Source organism: Zootoca vivipara, chromosome 11 (genome assembly GCF_965207765.1).
Source record: "Zootoca vivipara chromosome 11, rZooViv2.hap1.1, whole genome shotgun sequence".
Taxonomy (NCBI): Eukaryota; Metazoa; Chordata; class Lepidosauria; order Squamata; family Lacertidae; genus Zootoca; species Zootoca vivipara.
Window position 1 is genome coordinate 3435646 of NC_142594.1, and position 21616 is coordinate 3457261.

The following is a 21616-nucleotide window of genomic DNA, read 5'->3' on the forward strand; positions in this document are numbered from 1 at the left end:
TTCCTTGAAGCTTGACTTTGTTTTATTTGATGTTTTCATGTGTTGTAAACTGCTTTGAGATTTTTTTTTAATAAAAAAGCAGTATAGGAACAATCAATCAATCAATCAATCCTATTGCAAAAAATGGTGCCTAGGCATTCCGATGTGGTGACTAACCTAGGTTTGATGTGCCATCTGGCAATTAGCTTCTGTGTCTGAGTTTCTAACACTGGCCGTGACCCAGTCCTACATCCCAGCCCAACAGTTTAAGACCAGCGTTTCAGTTTATTGTTTATGCAGTTTGAATTGCCAAGTATTTTTTTAAATTTTCATTCTCCAGTAATTATGAAAGCTGGTTAAAAGTAGTGCAATAGCCAAAATATCCTAAGCCAGCATCCTTTTTTTTCTTTTGGCATTTCTTCGATTATTATATCAGTGATTGCTTACAGCCTGCCAGAGGAGTGCAAAAGGAAGCAGGCACTCAGACCATCCTGTGCTCTGGAATCTAATCTAGTACTAATTTTTCAATTAAAGCAAGCTGTATGTCAATGCACTTTTGTCCTGTGGCTCTATAGAACAGATGTGAGGGATCAGAGGGCATATAGTATTATGGTTGTGATGCAGTGACGTGATGGGGGGGCACTGGGTGCCACACCACAGGGGGCGGCACTTACCACTGGGCCAGCAGTGCGTCTGAGCCACATGTTTCTCCTGGGAGTGATGCAGTGGTTCAGGCGCCTGCAGGCTCCACACTGCCTGAAATGACAGTGTGGGGCTTGCGTCTGCCCACTGTCTCCCCCTCAGCAGTAGGGCGGCCGAGCCTGGGGGAGGAGTTGGACGGACTGCCTGCAGGCTCTGCGCTGCCCGAAGCAGTGTGGGGTGTGCACCCGCCCGTTGTCTCCCCCAGGCTCAGCTGCCCTACAGCTGACAGGAAGGTGGCAGGGAGACCCAGTACACTTGCCCCTTGCCCCCGGGCGCAGGGCACTTGAGCTGCCCTGGGTGCCCGAGCAGCTAGCTAGCCATGGTTGCTATGGGTCTGCCTGCTTGAATAGTGCAGCTGGATTTCTTGTGAGTTTTTGCAGATCCAATTGTAGTGTATTCCCTGGAGACAATTCCTTGTCCTCCCTCCTGTCTTTGTTGTGGAAATGCCATGCTTTGTAGGCACCCCCCTTTTTTAGGTTTTCTTTGGGTGGGTGTGAGAGAAAGCTGCTGGATTTATGTATGACAGTTCCACTTTGCCAGAGGCTGTAGACTACCCTTGAATATTCATTAAAAGGATCATGGGCAGATTAGGACATGGGCAGCTTTTAAATAGTGCTTTAATGCATAGACACGAAAGGGCAAACATGCTAGTGGGAATACTAATGCAAGCATACTGATTGAACTGCACTGAACATCTGCCTGTGGACCAAAGGGACTTATGAATACAATCTGTTGTTATGCAGGAGAAAGATGGAGGGGGGTGTAGGGAGGGTCACTGAATAGCTTTCCTCACCTGATAGCCTAGATGGTGTGTTGCTGGCTTGGCTTTTAAATGATTGATGGGGAGAGAGCTGATAATACTGATACTAATGTGACTACGGCTTTAACTTTTAATTATTCTTATTGGGGCCTTGGAATTCTGGCTGTGACATCTTTAAATGTTGTGGGTTTACATTTTTTTGGTTTAGTCCCAATTATTGAATCCCATAATGCATGTTAGTTAATCATTTTGCAATCCAGTAGTTACAGTATTCATCCTTTCATTTCTTGGAATTATATTGGTGCAGGGACACCCTGAACCATAGTACAGTACCCTGGTGGACAAGCTTCCTGGGATGTGCCTTTGAAGTCATTGTTTAAAGCAGTGTTTCTCAACCAGTGTGCCTCCAGATGTTTTGGGACTACAACTCCCATCATCCCTAGCTAGCAAGACCAGTGGTCAGGAATGATGGGAGTTGTAGTCCCAAAACATCTGGAGGCACACTGGTTGAGAAACACTGGTTTAAAGTGCTACCGTATGCAAGCAAAGTGCTGTGTGGGATCATATAAATAATTTTAACAGTGATCAGAGTTTTAAATGGGTAAATGGTTGAAAGGAGAGATGAGCAAAGCCGCAGTCAAAAGGCTTTTTCACCTTGCTCCCTGCTTCCCTTCGAGTGTGAACAGCAACAAATGCTTTGGCAAAGTCCTCTTTTTCTGCACCAGAGCTGCTCAATCGCCTTGTAGCTGAAGCACATGAGCGACAAACTGGCAAAATTAGTCTTGGTCCTCAGACGTACTGGGGAGTAGGGTGATCGGTGGCTAATTGCCTGGGACTGCAGAATGTGCTCAAGTGCAGAGTGGTGGTGAGATGGGATCAGAGGCTACACTGGGGGCCACATAGGAAGCGCCTGGGGTCCAGTCTAACCATCCAACCAGCCTAACATGTATCCACCCTCTCCACATAGTAACCTGTTGTGTACCACATGCAAATAGCACAAACACGGATGACTTAACTGCCATCAAACCAGCTTGGGAGAACTGTATGGTGGTGGCAGCCCTGGCTTCCTGTCCCAGGTGTCCTTATCTGCTCCTAGACTTGATTTTGGGGGGGGGGGGGAGACTGAAGGTGGGTACCTGGTGGAGGGAGTTTTCTCTTCCCTCTTTCTCTGTCTCACACACCATCAAGACTAAGACAATCAGAATGTGGGTAGACAACCTGTGCTTGAATATGGGTGAGAGAGACTATTGTTTTTATTCTAAGGAATAAAACAAAAGCCTGTGTTAACCTGCTGAGATGTGTGATGCAAACATGTTTGTAAATAAAATGGACAATAAAATGCAGGCTGCTCCTGGACTGGATGTGCAGAATCCAGTAGTGGTTTGTCAGTTCGCCATAGTTTATTAAAATGTTATGTAGGTTTCCGTTTCTAGGTTTGAAAATGTGATGTTATTGTAATAGTGCATCTGTTCAGCCTTGTTAGTTCTCCAAGAAATCCATGCATGCAACCTCAGTGGGTTTTTTGGGTGGGAGGCGATGTAGGTCATCATGAGACATAATGAATTGGGCTGGGGAATTAGTTTGTGAATGCAGCATGCAAAAAAAAAAAATACTACAGCTTGAGTTTGTCATATTGTAATATTAATTTAACACGATTGTTTCCTCTGAAACAAATTGTAAGCCTCTGCTTATTGGAGTTGGGGAAGGGAGTTGGAAACTTACCCTAGTCTATGCTTGGCTTCATCCCTGCAGTGCAGTCTATACAACAAAGTGCTTTACAGTGGTGCCTCGACTTACGAATTTAATCCGCCGAAGGCACCTTCGTAAGTCGAAAAATTTGTAAGTCGAAAAACGCCATTGGAAACGCGATTTCCCATCGGAATGCATTGAAAATGGAAAAATTCGTAAGTCGAAGCAACCCCATCTAAAAAATCGTAAGTCGAAAAATCCCTATCTAAAACCGCCACGGTTTTCTTTCGGATGTCGAGACATTCGTAAGTCGAGGTACCACTGTATATCAGTATTATTCAGTTTAAGAAAATAGCCAATGTTCATGATACAGAGTTGTTGGAAATCATAAAATGAGGAAGGGGCTCATATCTAGATTCAAAGTATTTTTGCTGGTATTCTCTCAACCTTAGACAAAGAACACTTGCACAACTTGTCTGTGTTGTCAGTACAGCGGTCTGTTTGCTTCATCTGAAGTACTCAGTAAATAGGAAATCTTAAAGCCAGTCCATACATGCTTGCTTGCTTGCTTGCTTGCTTGCTTGCTTATTTATTTATTTATTTATTTATTTATTTATTTATTTATTTATTTATTTATGTAGCCTAAACAAGCTGTCCATATCTTTTCCCCCAAACGGGGTGTTTGTGACTGGTCAATAGTTGTTCCAGTCTAACCCTCAGGTCCTTGGAGTGAGATTGGGAAGCACGTGTGAAGAAACAGACCCTAAATCAAAATGTGGGTGTCAGAGGGTCGTCGTGGCTACTCTAAAGTAACTCTGCTTGAGTCCAGTTTGTCTTTAAAGACTTTTATTGTGCATGGTATTTACAGTGCAGAGATAGCTTAAAACATGACCTCTCAGGCCGAACCAGAATCTGGCAATGGCGTACGTCTGTTCCTACGCCAGCAAAGTAGTTGGGGCACCCCAAAACGCCTTCCCCTTGACCTGCGTCGCGGTGCTCTCCTTAACTCTTGCGCTGGAAGGAGCGATGCCCTCTCGGTCTCTTCCCTGTCAAGGCAGTGGAAGGGCTCTCCAGCATCCTTGAGCCCTTCCCTACATCTCTCCTCCCCTGAGCTTTCCCATTGTTCCACACACTGGCTGCTCTCTCCTTCCACGTCTCTCCCTTCCCCCCTGGCTGCTTCAGACCCCCTGTGCTTGGCGACGTGGACGTTAGGATGATGGGGGCTGGCTCCCTGTAGGGAGTCACCCTTACAGTGGGGTTTGTAAGGAACTTCCAATCTATCAATCTCCTGCAGAAAGGAAGAAAGACCTCACATTTGTCCAGCAGGTGGCACTATTATTCTGAAACTTTTGTAGCTCCCAACAGCAACAGTCAGTCTCTGGTTATATTACAGTGGTACCTTGGGTTACGTACCTGATTCATTCCGGGGTGCGGTATGTTATACAACAGGTACATAACCCGAAATGTACGCAACCCGAAGAAGCGCGAAAGCACGCTTCTGCGCATGCGCAAACAGACGCTTCCGGGTTTGCGGAGTTTGTAACCTGAAAAGTACGCAACCCGAAGCGTGCGTAACCCGAGGTATGACTTTATACATACTGTGTTTTGTGTTATGGTTATCACTGTTCACTTGGTCTTTAAAAGCTAGCATGTTGAGCTGAAATGTTTGGGTTCTTTCTTCAGTTGCAGATTGTGGTGATGAACAAATTTAAAAAATGGAAGATACTTTTGACTGTTTAGTCTTACTGACTTTATCAGATAATAGTTGAAAAGCATGTTTTCCTTCTTTATCGTGGTGCCACATTGCAGTTGTCTATTGTCAAAGGGATTAGGAGTTCTTATATTTTTCCTTCTAGGAAACACTACCTTGCTAGTCTGCATTTAATTGTACTTTATTGTGTGCAAAGTTAGTTAAATAAACCTTTTTGTTTGCTAATGTTTAAGTAAAACTCCTGATGCATAACTAAATGAACTATTTCATTTATTTCTTGCCCCGTAACCCTGCTCTCTTGGTGACATACAGGAAATGTTAAAGTTTTAAAAGGCTAAAATACCAGAGCAAAATCCATAACCAGCACAGGGAATAACATACAATAGCAACCATTGTCAGCCATATCAGAAGGCAAAGCTATCTCAAATAAGACCAGCCCAGATGCAATAAAATGGAGACAGACAAATTAATAACAGCATTCAGTGGTGCTAATGTTTAAAAAAGCCTGGGAGAACAGTACTTTCTCAACCTGGCACTGCTGAAAAGCAACAGGCAAGCCCCTACCAGGGGGAGAGAGTTCCACAAAATTGCTAAGTGTCTGAAAAGTTCCTGTTTTCTTGAGCTCTTTTGGAGCCATTCATCTTGCTTTCAGTTCTTGGTTAGTTAGTAACTTTGAGTGTGGGGTTAATCTAAGTGCACCTTTGACTAATGTGCGGCTCTTGGTTCACCTCTTCTTTCATTTTGAGATTAGGGGTTGCATAACAATTTCAGTGCCCCAATAATGGAAGGAGGGAGCAAGCAAACATAAACAAGATCACACCATTGTATTCCATGTCACTACCAACTGACGGTATATTTGCAGTCACTATATTTGCAGCAGCTTAAAAACTCACACTGCCAATTTGAAAAGGTGAGGGGAAACACTTTTTAACCCTACAGATTGTGTTCAAGGGAAATTAATCTGCATCAAATAGGTGCACTTTGTTATCCTGATAATGTAAAGCAAAGTTTTGTATAGTGTGATGACTCTCACAGTCAACGAGGGTCTTTGGCACATGTATTTGTATAAACAGTTCCTACCGTGTTTCCCCTTTTTTAAGACACCGTCTTATAACTTTTTTTCCTTAAAAAAACACAGGGTGGCTTATTTTCGGTGGGATGTCTTATTTTTATTGCGTCAGTATGGTACGGTACAGCAATTTGCGCACTGAACAGGCGGTGGAGAAGTCAGCTGTGAGGCGTGTTTTTTCCCTGCGTCTGTTGCCAGTTTGCTGGCTCCCTGAGCACGCAGGAGGGGCTGAGGAGGTGACAGGAACAGGGCCGTCTTAAGTCTACCCAGCACTGTGGGAGGCAACTGAGCAGGAGAGAGGGTGGCGCTGTAAGAAGGACTCAAGAACGTGGCCTCATACCAGATAATAACTCTGATCCATCTTGCTGAGGATTGACTGCACTTGGTGATGGAGGCTCGCTAGGGTTTCATGCAGGACCGATGTGGGATCCTTCTGCATGCAGGACAGATGTTCTGCCAGTGAGCCACCACCCTTCACCAAAGGGACTTCTGATACTTCAAAGAGATGGTTGTGTGTTGCGCTCTGGATGACAGATGCATAGATCTGGAACTGGGCTGAGGTTGACTCACTGGAGCTGCTCTCCTGGTTCCAGGGTTTAAGGGCCAGAAGTATAAAGCAGCATCCTATGTTTCTGAGGAGAGAGGGAGGGAGGGAAGGAAGGAAGGAAAGAGGGAGTGGGAGGGAGAGAGGAAGGAAAGAGGGGAGAGAAAGAAGAGTAGGAAAGAAGGAAGGGAATAAAGAAGGAAAGAAAAAGAAAGAGGGAGAGAAGACAGAAAGGGAGAAAGAAGGAAGGAAGGAGAGGGAAAGAAAGAATAAGAACAAGGGAGAGGAAGAAAGATGGGAAGGAAGGAAGGAAGGAAGGAAGGAAGGAAGGAAGGAAGGAAAGGAAGGATGTGGAAAAGAGAGGAGAGGAAAATAGAATTTGGTAGGCGGGGAAAGTGGGGAACAAACTAACGAAGGCTGAAAAAGATGTGTCCGAAGGGGAAAGGGGGATGAGGAAAACAAGTGAACCGTAAAGAGGAGGAGAGGCAAAGAGGGGAAAGTGAAAAGGAACAAAAGGAGAAATCTGGAGAGTTGGGCAGGAGGGCAGGGGAGAGGTGGGCAGGGTCCTGCCTGCTCCCACGCAGGGCTTCCACGCCTCGTCAGTGCACAAGGCTTGAGACAAATTACAAAGGCAAACAGGGGCTTTCGGGGACGGTGGCAGCGGAGCCGGCAGCTTTCGCGCACTCGAGGCGAGCCGCGCTGACGGGAGAAAGGTGTCTCTCTTCCCCCACCTCTAGCACAACGGCGAAGTTTGCTTTGTCTCCCTACTTCACGCCCTGAGGCGCCGACTTCCCCAGGAGCAGTCACCCGCCCCAGGATCGGTGCCTGGAGGGAAAGGGAAAGGCATCCCAGAAAGAGAAAGCCACGCCATGTCCCTTTCGACCGGTTAACATCCCTCTCTCCCTTCGTGGAGGCTGTCAGAGTAAGCGCGGCTTCTCTCTCCCCGCCTGGGCTGCGTCTCATTCGCAACAGTGTGCAGAGAGAAAGGCACCTCTCTGCTCTGTCCCGCCCCATTGTGAACCCAGTGGGCAGCGGCACGATCCCGGCTACATCCCCACGGCGGCCCTCCCCGCCTTCAAGACTGCTTTGCCAGAGGCACGGCAATCTGCACCCCAGGAGAGCATGGCATCGGGCAGCTGGCCTGGCTAAGTGGGGGGGGGGCGCCGCCGCTCGACGGAGGCAGCTCCGCCGACACGTGGGCGGCTCAGTGTGCATGCCTCCTCGATGCGCCCCTGCTGGGCGGGCGCTGGGCTGCACCGTGCCATTCAGCCCAATGGGAAGGACGCCCCTGGGCAGGAGCAATGGCGGCTTACTTTCGGGGTACGTCTTACTTCTATTACTTATAGGAAAACCCTGCCATGGCTTACTTTTTGACTACGAATTAAAAAAGGGGAAACACGGTAGTAATAGTGTGGGGAGGAGGCAACTAGTCATGCTGGCCACATGACCCGGAAGCTGTCTGCGGACAAACACCGGCTCCCTCGGCCTATAGAGCGAGATAAGCGCGCAACCCCAGAGTCGTCCGTGACTGGACCTAACGATCAGGGGTACCTTTACCTTTTTACAGCCATGTTATTTATTACCATTATGTCTACAGTGGGGCTGGGCATAGCTGTCAACTTCCGGATTGGAAAATAAGGGATCAGCAGCGGTGCGCCACCCCAAGTCACTTCTGCGCATGTCCAGTGACTTTTGGTGCCGGGCTGCACATGTGTGCATGCCCGGGCGAGGCGATTTTCGCCTGGCAGGAGCTGCTTCCTTATAAATCCGGGGGAAATATGGGATATTTTGCCATTCGGGATAACAGCAGGAAACGGATTTAAATACGGGGGTTTCCCGCAAAAAACGGGAGACTTGACAGCTATGGGGCTGGGGAATGTGTGGCTCCCCAGGCTGCGTCGAATTCACACTCCATCAGCCCAGCCAACATGGCCCATGATCAACAATGGTGGGAGTTGTATTCAATGCATCTGGTGAGCTGCAGATTCCCAATCTCTTAACTAGTGAAGACCTGTATCATTTGCACCCACCCATTTCATAACTTAGCCAAGCTATAGCCTATAAAAGAAGACTCACCACTTTGCCCCCAGGTGCATGTCATGCTTGGAAAATGGACATTTGTCATTTGGACATTTCTGAAGAAAGAGTACGGAGCTAGCTAAGCCTTTAGCACTCAGCAGGTGTATGGTCACTTAATCACTGTTGCACCTGAGACTGAGGAGGGGGCCTTCCCAGAGCAGCAGAAAACAGGATATGTTCCTCATGGTTGCTGTTAGCCTGGCTGGACAGAGGAAGATACTGGGGTATGTGCTTTTCTTTGTGTCCACATTATTTCATCCATTCCCCAGGCATGCCAAATTAATAGCAATAACAACAACCCTGCGAGGTAGGCTAGGCTAAGTTAACATATCTATTGGCAGCCATTCCTGCCAGTTAAATTTATATACTGCCCTTCATCCAAGAATCACAGGGTGGTTTACAGCATAACACCACAAGAATACATAGAATAAAGTTACACTGATTTTGCACTAGAGACTAATAATCTCTGGAAAGTTATTTATTTTTCTTGAATGAAATAATATTCACTTTTTATTGGATATCATCTGGCTGCTTTTCAAAATCATTATTCATTAAGTTTGAAGTAACAGTAACAGTTGTGAAAATAAAGGAAAACAAAATTTATAGCTTTCCTATCTGGCCTGATCTGCAGAATTACGCATATATTATTGAGATTAATACATGTATATATCCATCTCTGGAAAGACAGGAAAGGAAGTATTCTGTACATATGTGTAATCTCACTGTATACAAGTTGTACAAGTGATAATAAAGTATTTCAATTTTTTTTTACATATGCATTGTATAGTAATCATTGATCAATTGTCCATAAAGCAAAACTGCAAAGATACCTCTTGTCTAGTAGCAGCTGTGTGAAGGAACTGCTATTGACCACTTAAAAGGAAGGAACTAAGCAATCCTATAGAATTTGGCTATCAGAAAAGCAGACTACTTGGTGCTTAAAGCTAGAAAAGTCATTTTGTGCAAACTCCACAAGGCTAGCTCTCCCATAATCTCATCCACTCCCTTTAAATAGCTATAATTACTCGTATAGCTCTCATTTTATGAATTAAAATTTTAATGAGTGCTTTTTGTCTTTAGTGTGTATTTTGGGTGCAGCCAGGAAAATGTCTGCATCTGCATGTTCTGAATAGCAGTGGTGTTCATATAACCACTCGGAACTGTTCGTAAGTGTCAGGATGCTGCAATAGCTCTTTCAGCACCCACAAGTCACTTGGCTGGTTCTCAGGCTTGCTAGTGCTATCCCAAACAATACACTTGACACAGTGATGGCATAACAAAATCATATCCTTTCTGTTCAGGTTTCTGCATTGGCTTCTTTGCTGTAAATCAGGGGTAGTCAACCTTTTTATACCTGCTGCCACTAATGCATCTTTTTTGATGGTAAAATTTCCTTACCACCCAGCAATGCTCAATGGAAGGAGGATTCAGCTTGTGCCGTAGAACCCCCTAACGCCCACCTAGAATCCTGAAACGCCCACTAGTGGGCGGTAGGGACCAGGTTGACAACCCCAGATCTAAATGCCTACACTGCAGACTCAAAGCATTCTTTGTTGTTGCTTTGCCCCATTTTAGTGACTTAGGGTTTGGCTCTGAAGGATCCTGGGGCTGCCCCTTGGTGATCCTTAGCTAAGAAGAAGAGACATCACCACCGGCATGGTGACCTTAAAAAATATCACTGAGCATCAAAACATAAGTAACGATAGTGCAGCACAGTAGTTAACATAAACAATAGTTTATAATATGAGGTTATAATGTACTCAGAACAAGAAATTAAAGAATAACTAAAGAATTGGTTCATGCACAGTTTAAGATAAGTGATTCAATTATCTCTTAACAGGCAGCTAGAAACAATATGCCTGCCAGTTTCAAGATGTAGATTTCAAGTAATATTTCTGTGCCACTGCTTCCTGTCCAATCCTGATGTGTAAGATGCTTCAGTCCCTGCCTGTCTGTGAAGCTGGCAGGAACTTGCAGAGAGTTCCCATATTCACCATACAGTGGTACCTTGGTTTGTGAACAGCCTAGTTTGCAACCATTTTGGATTACGACCAATTCAAACCCAGAAGAGTGTGTCCCGGTTTGCTTTTTTTTTTTTTTGGATTATTAACAATTTTTTTGGTTTACGAACCTTTTTTGGGGGGGGTTATGACCCGTTTTTTTTTTTGGAGGCCCTATTGTCGAAAGCGCGCCTTGGGTTACGACCTGTTTTGGTTTACGAACGGACCTCCGGAACGGATTATGGTTATAAACCAAGGTACCACTGTATTGGTATTATAGGGAAAGTACTTGCCAGGTCACTTTCTGGGCTTGGCTATGTCCAATAGCTGTAAATGGCTCCAGACATGCATTTTTGTGAATAAACTGGCAGTGCCAGGTAACTGTGTGGTCTAAACATAGTTTTTGCAGCTTCATTTGTCCTAAGAGGTAATTTAAGCACCAGAACGGCCAGGGGGCACCAGGGTTACCCGTAGGAAAGATATTTCTGTACAGTATGTATGGAAACGGATGCAGTGAGCAACAGGCGATTTGATTGTCACATGGATTTGTGCCCTTGCTAAGTGTTCAAACCATAGCATTTAAAATGAAGAGCTGTGAGATTGTTTTCCTGGCTGTGTAAAATATTTGTCAGATACCTCACAACGCTCAAATAAAGGGTAATGAGTTAATAAAGTACAGTCATTTGACTGCCTTCTTTAGCTAGAGCTTACATTAAAAGCTAACTTTATCCTTCTCATCACTGTTTTTTGTCCTTTTTCTCTGTAGAGCATGCAGCCCAATAGCCCCAGTGATGATATACACCTGAGTGAATGGCAGGTGAATCACTTTGCTTATACCTCTGACACCTCTACACCAGGACAGAAGGCAGATGCATATCGTGCACAGATTTTACGCATTCAGTATGCATGGGCAAACTCTGAGATCTCCCAAGTTTGCGCTGCCAACCTATTCAAAAAATATGCAGACAAATACTCTGCGATTCTTGACTCTGACAATCCAGAGATTGGCTTGAATAACTTTGCGGAAAACATTTTGACTCTGGCAAGAAGTCAGCAAAATGAAAATGACAAGTGGCAATCTGCTTTGACGTCAGCTAATGTGATGGAACTGAAGTGTGTGCAAGAGATGATGCAGAATAGTGAAATGTTTCAGAGTGCTCTAGTAGCACATGCAGGCGCTGACAAGGAAGCCACCGCCTCTGTTGCTTCAAGTCTTCCTAAACTCACTCACTGCAGTGGTGATGGCAAATCTGTACATAGGGATGGCTCATCAGACTGTACAAGTCAGGAACTACATATCCTTGGCAGAGCCCCAGCTTTGAAACCTCATCAGTTTGGTATGCTTTCCTCAGCCAAGGCCAGAGCTGCACATTCTTTTTTGCCAGTGCCTATAAGTGAAGTGTCTGACATTACCTCTTGTGCAACTCCATTGTTTAGAGATGGTGAATCAGTGTTTAGTAGTTCTCTGACACTCATGAGTAACACTGGTTTGAAGCAGAATTCTTCATCTTCCACTCAGTCTGCTTTCCCTTCAGAGATGGGCAACCTGGGGAAAAGGAAAGCATTTCTTGTGTCGAATGAAGAAAGTAGCACTACATCTTCTGCTTTCATTCCTAATAAGCCACTTAATACAGAAGGGAAGACCTTTGCATGGAGTGGAAGCAAAATCAATGAGAACAGAGCACCTGGTTTCAAAACTGCGAAAGAACAGCTCTGGGTGGACCAGCAGAAGAAGCACCAGCACCAATCAGAGCGTACACCATTCCCGTCTAGCAGTAGTACAAAAAAGACTTTGGGTCTTTCAAGATCTCGGGGTGTGTCCGGGAAGTTTGTCCCTCCAACACCAAAACAAGACGGGAACGAAAACGTGGGGCCGCAGTGCAAATCTTACGGGTCTACAGAGGCGACTTGTCCAACGGATGAACGGCTAAAGAATATAGAGCCAAAAATGATTGAACTTATTATGCAAGAGATCATGGATCATGGGCCTCCAGTGAATTGGGATGACATTGCTGGGGTCGAATTCGCAAAAGCAACCATCAAGGAGATAATAGTGTGGCCTATGTTGAGACCTGACATTTTCACTGGTTTAAGGAGTCCCCCAAAAGGAATTCTTCTGTTTGGTCCTCCTGGGACAGGGAAGACGCTCATTGGCAAATGCATCGCATGTCAGTCTGGGGCTACATTTTTTAGCATCAGTGCCTCTTCATTGACCTCCAAGTGGGTAGGTGAGGGAGAAAAGATGGTCCGCGCATTGTTTGCTGTTGCACGATTCCAGCAGCCAGCAGTAATCTTCATTGATGAAATTGATTCTCTCCTGTCCCAGCGTGCAGACGGGGAACACGAGTCTTCTAGAAGAATAAAAACTGAATTCTTGGTCCAGTTAGATGGAGCAACGACCTCTTCTGAAGACCGCATACTAGTTGTGGGAGCAACCAACCGGCCGCAAGAAATTGATGAGGCTGCCCGAAGGAGACTGGTGAAGAGGTTGTACATCCCACTTCCTGACAGTTCTGCTAGAAAGCAGATAGTGACTCGTCTGATGTCAAAGGAAAATTGCTCCCTAACGGAGGAGGAAATTGATCTCATTGTTAAAAAATCAGATGGGTTTTCTGGAGCTGATATGACTCAGCTTTGTAGAGAGGCTTCTCTAGGCCCTATCCGCAGCCTTCAGTCTATTGATATTACAACTATTGCACCTGAGCAAGTACGATCTATAGTTTTTCAAGATTTTGAAAGTGCTTTAAAAACTGTGCGCCCCAGTGTGTCCTCCAAAGATCTCGAATTGTATGATACTTGGAATCAAACATTTGGATGTGGAAGATAAAAGAAATTAACTTTGTATGCTTGAATTCCATGATAACATTTGATTTTTATCTTTATTTCTAAAAACGTTCATAGTGTTCTAATAAATTTGAGGGGGGGGGAAACTGGCACGTGGTCGCCTTCCTTCCTTGCTTCCTTTATTGCTCGAACTGTTAAGCCCTCTGTGCAGACAGATTGCTTAGTAAGAGATATTCATTACTTTATACTATAATCCTCTGTATACCTACTAGGAAGCAAATCCCCTTGAACTCATTGGGAATTAGTAATGAGTAAACACACATGCATGTCCCTGCAGTAAACTTGTACTCCTATCCTAGTTAATTACAAGAATTTTAAGCTGTGGAGTGGCAGAGCCCTTAACAACAGGTATCATTGAAGAAGAAATGATGTTAAGAGGCTCCACTCAAACACCCATATGCTGCAGTTGAGAAGAAGTAAATCTATTTTCATAATCTTGCACTGTATTGCAGAATCAGGACTTGAGTAGGAAGATATTAGAGCTCATCAGTCTTTCAATATAGCCTGTAGAAGTCATTTCCGCTGTCTGCTTTCACACACACACAACCATCATAGGATCTTAGGGCAGTTCACAGAATAAAATACAAGATAAAAACACACCTAAATAATTCAAACGGCGAAACAATAACCCCCACTTCCCACAAGCATATATTTAAAGGCTGTAAAATATGAATCAGCCAAAGGTTACCAGTGTTCTAGGTATTTATGACTGCTGAATTGTCAGCATATAGGGAAATGCTTTGTTTTGATATAGTCAAACAAGGAAAAAGGGAAGTGAGGTGGGGGGGGGAAATGGTAAGAAAACAGGTATTGTAAGTGTGATGTGCATTTGCATTGTTCTTCTTCTAGAATGATTTATTTTTATTTTTAGAAAATTGAAGGCCACCTTTGTGAACAAAACTCTTTAAAGGCAACTTACAAACAAGTAAAAACACAACCTTAAATGGTGGTAAGATGAAATATAATACGGAACTGCCAATTTATTAAATTTGTATACTGCCCTATACCCATAAATCTCAGGACAGTTCACAACATAAAATTACTAAAAAAAAGTAAAGAAGGCACAAAATACATAATAAAAACAAAGACAACCCAAGAATTCCCCCTTCCTTCCACAACAAATTTAAAAGTGCTTCAGATGTTAATTAGCCAGAGGCCTGGTTAAAGAGGAAGATTTTCGCCTGGTGTCTATAAAAAGTGTATAATGAAGGCACCAGCTGAACATCCCTGGGGAGAGCATTCTACAAATGGGGAGCTACTGCAGAAAAAGCCCGTTCTCATATTGCCACCTTCCAGACTTCTCATGGAGGAGGCACATGCAGAAAGGCCTCAAAATGGATCTCGGGGTCTGGGTAGGTTCATATGAGAGAGGCGGTCCTTGAAGTAATGTGGTCCTGAACTGTTTAAGGCTTTATAGGCCAAAGCCATCATTTAGAATTGGGCCCGGGAACTAATTGGTAGCCAGTGCAGTCGGACCAGGATCGGTGTAATAGGCTCAAGCTGTCTTGCCCCAGTGAGCAACCTGGCTGCTGAATTCTGCACTAGCTCAAGTTTCAAAACCATCTTCAGAGGCAGTCCCACATACAATATGTTGCAGTAATTTAACCTAGAGCTTACCAGAGCATAGACAGCAGTAGTTAGGCTGTCCCTGTCCAGATAAGGGCGTAGCTGGGCCACTAGCCGAAGCTGATGGAAGGCACTCGGGGCCACTGAAGTCAAGTGACAGCAAAGGATCCAGGAGTTTCCCCAGTCTTACCTGGATTGAGCTGCAGTTTGTTAGTTCAGCACATCCACTGCCTCACCTGCAGATGTAAATGAGAAGAAGAGCTGTGTATCATCAGCATATTGCTGACAACGTACTCCAAACCTCCGGATAACCCCACTCAGCATGTAGATGTTAAACAGTATAGGGGGTAAAATTGAGCCCTGTGGAACCCTACATTGAAGGCTCCACGGGGCTGAAAAACGCTCCCCAAGCAGCACCCTCTGGGAACGTCCATCCAGACACACCACAACCTCCTCTTCTTACGAACCTAATGTCAAAGGCCTCTATGGGCACATGTGTGTCTGCAGGATGCCACTTTAGTAAGCCCAGACGTGTTCGTTCTGCCATGGCCTCTGGAGTGATGCAGCCCACTTTCACGCCTGGATGTTCCATCTAATAAATTTAGACCATGAGCATTTATGAATGGTAAACTTTGTAGTTCAAGTTTCTAAACATTATTGCAACAAAGAACCAGCTCCCACATTTTGAGAGTAATGTACAAATGTTTCTCCTATGTTCTGGATTGGTATAGCTGAGCAGCCTTTCATCTACTTGAATCGAAAGGAGACAACATTGCAGCTAACGTCCACATCCTTTGCGAGGCCATCAAGTGTAAATTCTGATGCCATCTTTTTCTGGTTTTTCTGTCTTGCGCTGTTAAGTTGGTACATGGTGAGCTAAGGAGCTCAAAGCATATATTTCTGAAGCTTTAAAAAAGCTTTATTTTGGCTTCAACTTTGAAAAAAAAATTGCTCAAGGGAACCCCCTGTAAACTCAAAGTGCTAAGATATTATTGCCTCGCATAAACACATCTCAAAAATTCACCCAGCATATATCTAACATGTTCCTGCTTGCACAAATGTTGTGTGTGTTATGAAACTGCACCAGCTACTTTCTAGTCGCTGGTCTTAGCTGAACAGTCAGCATGGTGTTCTTCTGCAGTGAATAATTTCCTCTTCCTTGAATATGATTGTTTATACCACGTCAGCTGTATAGCTCGGCACTTACTGAATGTGCTAAGGCTGCATTGCTGTATCCGGTATTGCATCTCTTTAGCCGCCTGCCACAGCCATTTACTTGAAAAGGATTATATTTAATTGAGGATGTTTATGTTCTCTGTCCAGGATGTTTCAGTTGTGATGTAACTTTAATTAAATGTGTAGCAAATGGAGCATACTTAGGCTTCATATGACTTGACCAGTCAAGCGTGAAACTAAAGTCACCTGCTGTTACTGCTGTCACCAAGATGCTTCGATGCAAAACTATTCTGTCTGATCCAATTGGCATGTTTTGAACTGGATGGATCTTGGCAATTTTTAGCATATGGGATTTATTTTGTTCAGTTGCTTCATTTACATACCCAGTTCAAAACACAGTGTGGCTTTAGCATGCCATGGCTCAAATGGCCTTGGTCACTCTTGAGGGATGACCTTTATCAAGAGAGGGATAGGGAGAGTGCAATCTTGTTGCTTCTCCTTGATCTTTCAGTGTTTAGACTGGACCTGCCAATTGGGTGTTGGAGAATGGTAGACTGGTTCTGGAAGGCGAAATTGGGAGAGCACTGGTTGGTCCTATGGCATTTCTGTTGAGGAGTCCCACAAGGTTATGCCTTGTCCTCTATACTGTTTAACATCTATATGAAGCCTCTGGGAATGATGATCAGGTGATCTGGAGCAAGGTACCATTAATGGAGCAAGGTACCATTCATATGCAGATGACATGATGCTCTGTTTCTTCTTGACAACAGGTTCTGGAGCTGTGCTTGAATCCAGTGATGGGTTGGACTAGGGCTGATAAACTAATAGTAAATCCCAACAAGACAGGGATCCTGTGGGTTGTTGGCTCCCATTGTCTGGGTATTAGGTAGCTGGTCTGTTGTGCAGCCCACTGCACTTGCACTTGCTTTGAAAGAGCAAGAACAGACTTTGAAAGTCTGGGGGTGCTCCTAGATGCAGCACCATCACTGGAGGAACAAGTGGCCTCAGCAGCAGAGAGCTTTTAGCTCTGTGAGGAGAATAACTCTCAGCACCCTCAACAAACTACAGATGCCATGATTCATTTGGGGGGGGGGGGGGAGCCATGGTTGTTAAAGTGGTAGGAGAGAGTTTTATGGTGCAGATGTTCCAGGTGAAAGCTTATTGGGATCATCTTGACTTGCAGAATGATCTCAGCTAGCATAAAGTCCAGGTAAAATGACAGATCAATACGTAATGGGAGATTTGCCCTCGAGTCCAGTCTCCTGGTCATATGAATCCAAATACTTGTAAAATGGAAAGCTCCACTCTGGGCAGCTTCCAACACATTTAAAAACATTAAACACTTCCCGATACAGGGCTGCCTTCAAAGTCTTCTAAAGGTTGTGTTTTTCTTTATCTCCTGGGCATCTGGTGGGAGGGTGTTCCACAGGGAGGGCCCCACTGCTGAGAAGGCCCTCTGCCTGGTTCCCTGTAACTTCGCTTCTCGCGGTGAGGGAACCACCAGAAGTATCTTTTAGTGTTGCTGTTTTTAAACTTCCAGTTATATATTGCAATGCAATGCAATTCTGGGCTGCATCAATAGGAGTATAGCATCTAGATCAAGGGAAGTAATAGTACCACTGTATTCTGCTCTGGTCAGACCTCACCTGGAGTACTGTGTCCAGTTCTGGGCACCACAGTTCAAGAAGGATACTGACAAGCTGGAACGTGTCTAGAAGAGGGCAACCAAAATGGTCAAAGGCCTGGAAACTATGCCTTATGAGGAACGGCTTAGGGAGCTAGGTATGTTTAGCCTGGAGAAGAGAAGGTTAAGGGGGTGATATGATAGCCATGTTCAAATATATGAAAGGATGTCATATGGAGGAGAGAGAAAGATTGTTTTCTGCTGCTCCAGAGAAGCGGACACTGAGCAATGGATTCAAACTACAAGAAAGAAGATTCCACCTAAACATTAGGAAGAACTTCCTGACAGTAAGAGCTGTTCAGCAGTGGAATTTGCTGCCAAGGCATGTGGTGGAGTCTCCTTTGGAGGTCTTTAAGCAGAGGCTTGACATGCATATGTCAAGAATGCTTTGATGGTGTTTCCTGCTTGGCAGGGGGTTGGACTGGATGGCCCTTGTGGTCTCTTCCAACTCTATGATTCTATGATTCTAAGTTTTAAGCTGCCTGAATAACTTCTTAATTTTTGTTCTTTGCCTTTCTATCTGCCGTTTGTCCTCTGAGAACCACAGCAAGAAGCACCAAGATATCACAGGGATGCTGTTTTTATGACCAGATCAGAGGTGGGCTTCCTCCTCCTCTCTTCTTCTTTCCTGTGCAAATTCCCTCCTTGTTTCTCGTCGGCAGTAATCACAGGGAAATAATAGGTCTGCACCGTGCTAATTATGGCTAATAATATTAACCATGGTTTGCAACCACAGTTTCAAACATTTTAGCTTCAGAATCTGGGGAGAGTTGCATCCATCAGGTAAAGGGTAGGGGCAACTTCAATCCATTTCTGCTTTCTTGACCCTGGATAAGAAATCAGTGGAGTTTCTTCTGCACCAGAACTGCTCAAGGCCCTTTTTTCTAAAGTGCAGTCAACAAAGGTGAAAACGCAGAGGCAAAGAAAGGGAACCGTTCAGGCAAGTCTGTCAAGTTGTTGATGTACTGCCATGTGCTGTGAAATGTTCCATTGATGCAGGATGAGGATCACGTGATCCTCAAAGCTGTAAACTGTTGGAAGCCCCCTCCTGCAATGGGTGTTTTGAGAAGCAAAGCCACAGAGCTAAAATAAGCTGTTTCCAGGAGTGCTGATGGAAAGTGCCTCTGGCTGATAGTAATTATTCCCAAGCAATTTTCAGGTTCAGTTGCTTAAACCATCTTTATGAAACAGCTCCAGCTGTATAGAAAAGTCTGGTTCAGAATTCACTAAGAAGCTACTGAATTTTTTGGGATTTTTTTTTAGTGAATCTGTAGTTCATATTCAGTCTGGAAGAGGTGATGGCTGATGGCTGTGTGCAACAAATAAAATAACACGGCATTGTATGATCATTATTTCCACATCTTTGAAGCATATTTTAAATCACTTGTACAGTACTAAAAAATTTTCCTATGTAGATTAAATGGAGAAAAAATAAGTTAGTTTGATATTTATATGAGTTCCAGTTCTTCTGTATGGATTACACACCTTAAATAAGTTAGGGGGGAAATAAGTTTCTGAAAATTCCTACATATGGTACATACTACTTTATCTTCCTTGGCATTTAAGACATTCAGAATGCCTTAAATGTAGAGGAATGGGAGGAAATGATGCCACTATTATTTCTAGATAACTTTTTGTGAGTTTGTCAGTGAATTTCTAAAATGAAAAGTTTAGGTACTATCCTTCCACAAACATGCAAAATATTCTGCCTAATCTCAAACATTACTCTGCACATGAGCAGAAGTCTTTCCATCACATTTTGAGGGCTGACCCAAGCATTGCATGGCATACTGTTTTAAGTGCTGTTCAAGTCCTAGTGTGATGAAAACAGCAAGGTTCAAAATTGCAGTTCTATTAAGTCAAAATGTTAACATCTGCCATGGAGTAAAGCTGATGCTCTAGCATTATAATAAGGCAAACGAGGTCCATAATCCTCACATCTGAGTGCACCCTAAGTCCTGCTCAGGACAAATGTATTAAGTGCAAACTCATAATTAGCAGGACACAATGACTTCGTATATATGTAATTTTAGTATATATTTATTACACATTTCAGACAAGTACTGTTTCCAAAAGCAACTCCCATCAATTGTAAAAAAAAAGGAAGACTGTCTTGCTATCAGCCTTTACAAACAATAAATGGCCAGATACCCATTTATACCTATGTTTTGGCCAGGTTGACCTTCACTTGCTGTTCTTGCTACTTGAATGGCTCTTCTTCCTTCAGGAAATGGATGGGACCAGAGTGTCCTTCCCCCACCTGGCTTCTGCACTCCCAGCGTGACTGGTCATTGGGATAGACTACTCGTTCTAGCAGGGACGTGGGTGGCGCTGTGGGTTAAACTACAAAGCTTGGGGCTTGCTGATTAGAAGGTCAGTGGTTCGAATCCCTACAACGGGGTGAGCTCCCATTGTTTGGTCCCTGCTCTTGCCCACCTAGCAGCTCAGAAGCACCTCAAAGTGCAAATAGATAAATAGGTACCACTACAGCGGGGAGGTAAAGGGCATTTCTGTGCACTGCTCTGGTTTGCCAGAGTCATGCTGGCCACATGACCCGGAAGCTGTACGCCGGCTCCCTCGGCCAATAAAGCGAGATGAGCACCACAACCCCAGAATCCGTGATTGGACCCAATGGTCAGGGGTCCCTTTACCTTTTTTACTTTTTCTAGCAGACATGAGAGGCCAGCTTCCTGCAGCTGCTCTTTCGTTGACCAGTGGATGGGGTCAGGTTAGCCTTCCCCTTGCCATGAAGTTTTTCCCGGGAGGCAGGGGGCGGGTGCTACCTCTCGGTGGCTCTTGGTCCCCTAGATTGTGGATTGGGTCAGAGAGAGCTTCCCTTCTGCTCTGCAGTCACAGGGTAACTAACTGGAGATTGGAGCTGAGTGTTCTTTCTGCTTGTGGAGATCCCTCAAGCTGTTCCTTGTCTGTCTGATGGATGGATCCAGGTTGGTCTTCCCCTTGCCCTGAAGTTCCTCCTCCTGTTTCGGAACCACATCCAAGTGGCTGTTGATCTGATGGCAGAGAACAGACTGAGCGTCTCAGAGTTAACATTAAGAATACTCATTTTTAATTTTTAATCTTTGTTCTTGGAGAGATCCACCTAATGACGAGTGCTCTAGCTTGAAATACTTTACTTTTCCATGATAGCTGCTAACTGTACCTTTTTGTTTTCTGCATATAAGCAGTACTATTTAACCTTGAATCAAAATGAAGGAGCTTGTGCTAGCCTTGTAAGCAATTTTGAACCCTTCATTAGTGAGAATTAACTCCTCTTTGCAAAGGAGTGCAAAACTGATTAAAATGGGAGCAATTATCTCTGCTTCATTTTACTTTCGTTTTACTTTCTCTATTGCTCTCTCTTACTGATAGAAGGCTGGAGTTGCACTGCATTGTGGTTGTGCCAAGTGGCCTAGCAAGTTGCAAAGGATGGCATTTAAATTTCCCATGTAGGAAACAAGCTACTTTTAAATGTTTTGTCTGATGAAAAAACAGATGCGACTCATTCAGCACATTTGCCAAGATCTTAAGATGGGCTAGATTGGGGTTCACTGTTAGTGAGAGATTCTGCCCCACCCCTTCAGAACTTTAGGTTTCAAGTTTATTCCTCTCTTCAACACAGTGGAAGATGACCATTTGAAATAAGTGAAGCAAATTTCTTTCATTTCACAGCATTGGGGGGTGGGGGGCTGCCGAGTTGACAGTCCTGGGTGCATTTTTCTGGGGGGTGCTGTGCATCTTGCTCCTCCTTGCCCTGCCAGAGGATTCACCAGGCATATCGTTCAGGTCAGATCCCAGCCTCGCACAGAGACGCAA

At 44.4% G+C, this 21616-nt stretch overlaps 2 protein-coding genes across 4 annotated transcripts in view; both read left to right on the forward strand.

Moving 5' to 3' along the window:
- The window catches only part of FIGNL1 (fidgetin like 1), a 22699-nt gene extending 9241 nt beyond the window's left edge, over positions 1 to 13458 (forward strand). For both annotated transcript variants that reach the window (XM_088653735.1, XM_060280552.2), the window contains exon 2: positions 11300 to 13458. In XM_088653735.1, coding sequence (XP_088509861.1) covers positions 11303 to 13360 — 2058 coding nt within the window. In that variant the 5' untranslated portion in view covers positions 11300 to 11302 and the 3' untranslated portion in view covers positions 13361 to 13458. The remainder of the gene's footprint in view (positions 1 to 11299) is intronic.
- The window catches only part of COA1 (cytochrome c oxidase assembly factor 1), a 52470-nt gene that overhangs the window by 9240 nt on the left and 21614 nt on the right, over positions 1 to 21616 (forward strand). The window lies entirely within an intron of this gene.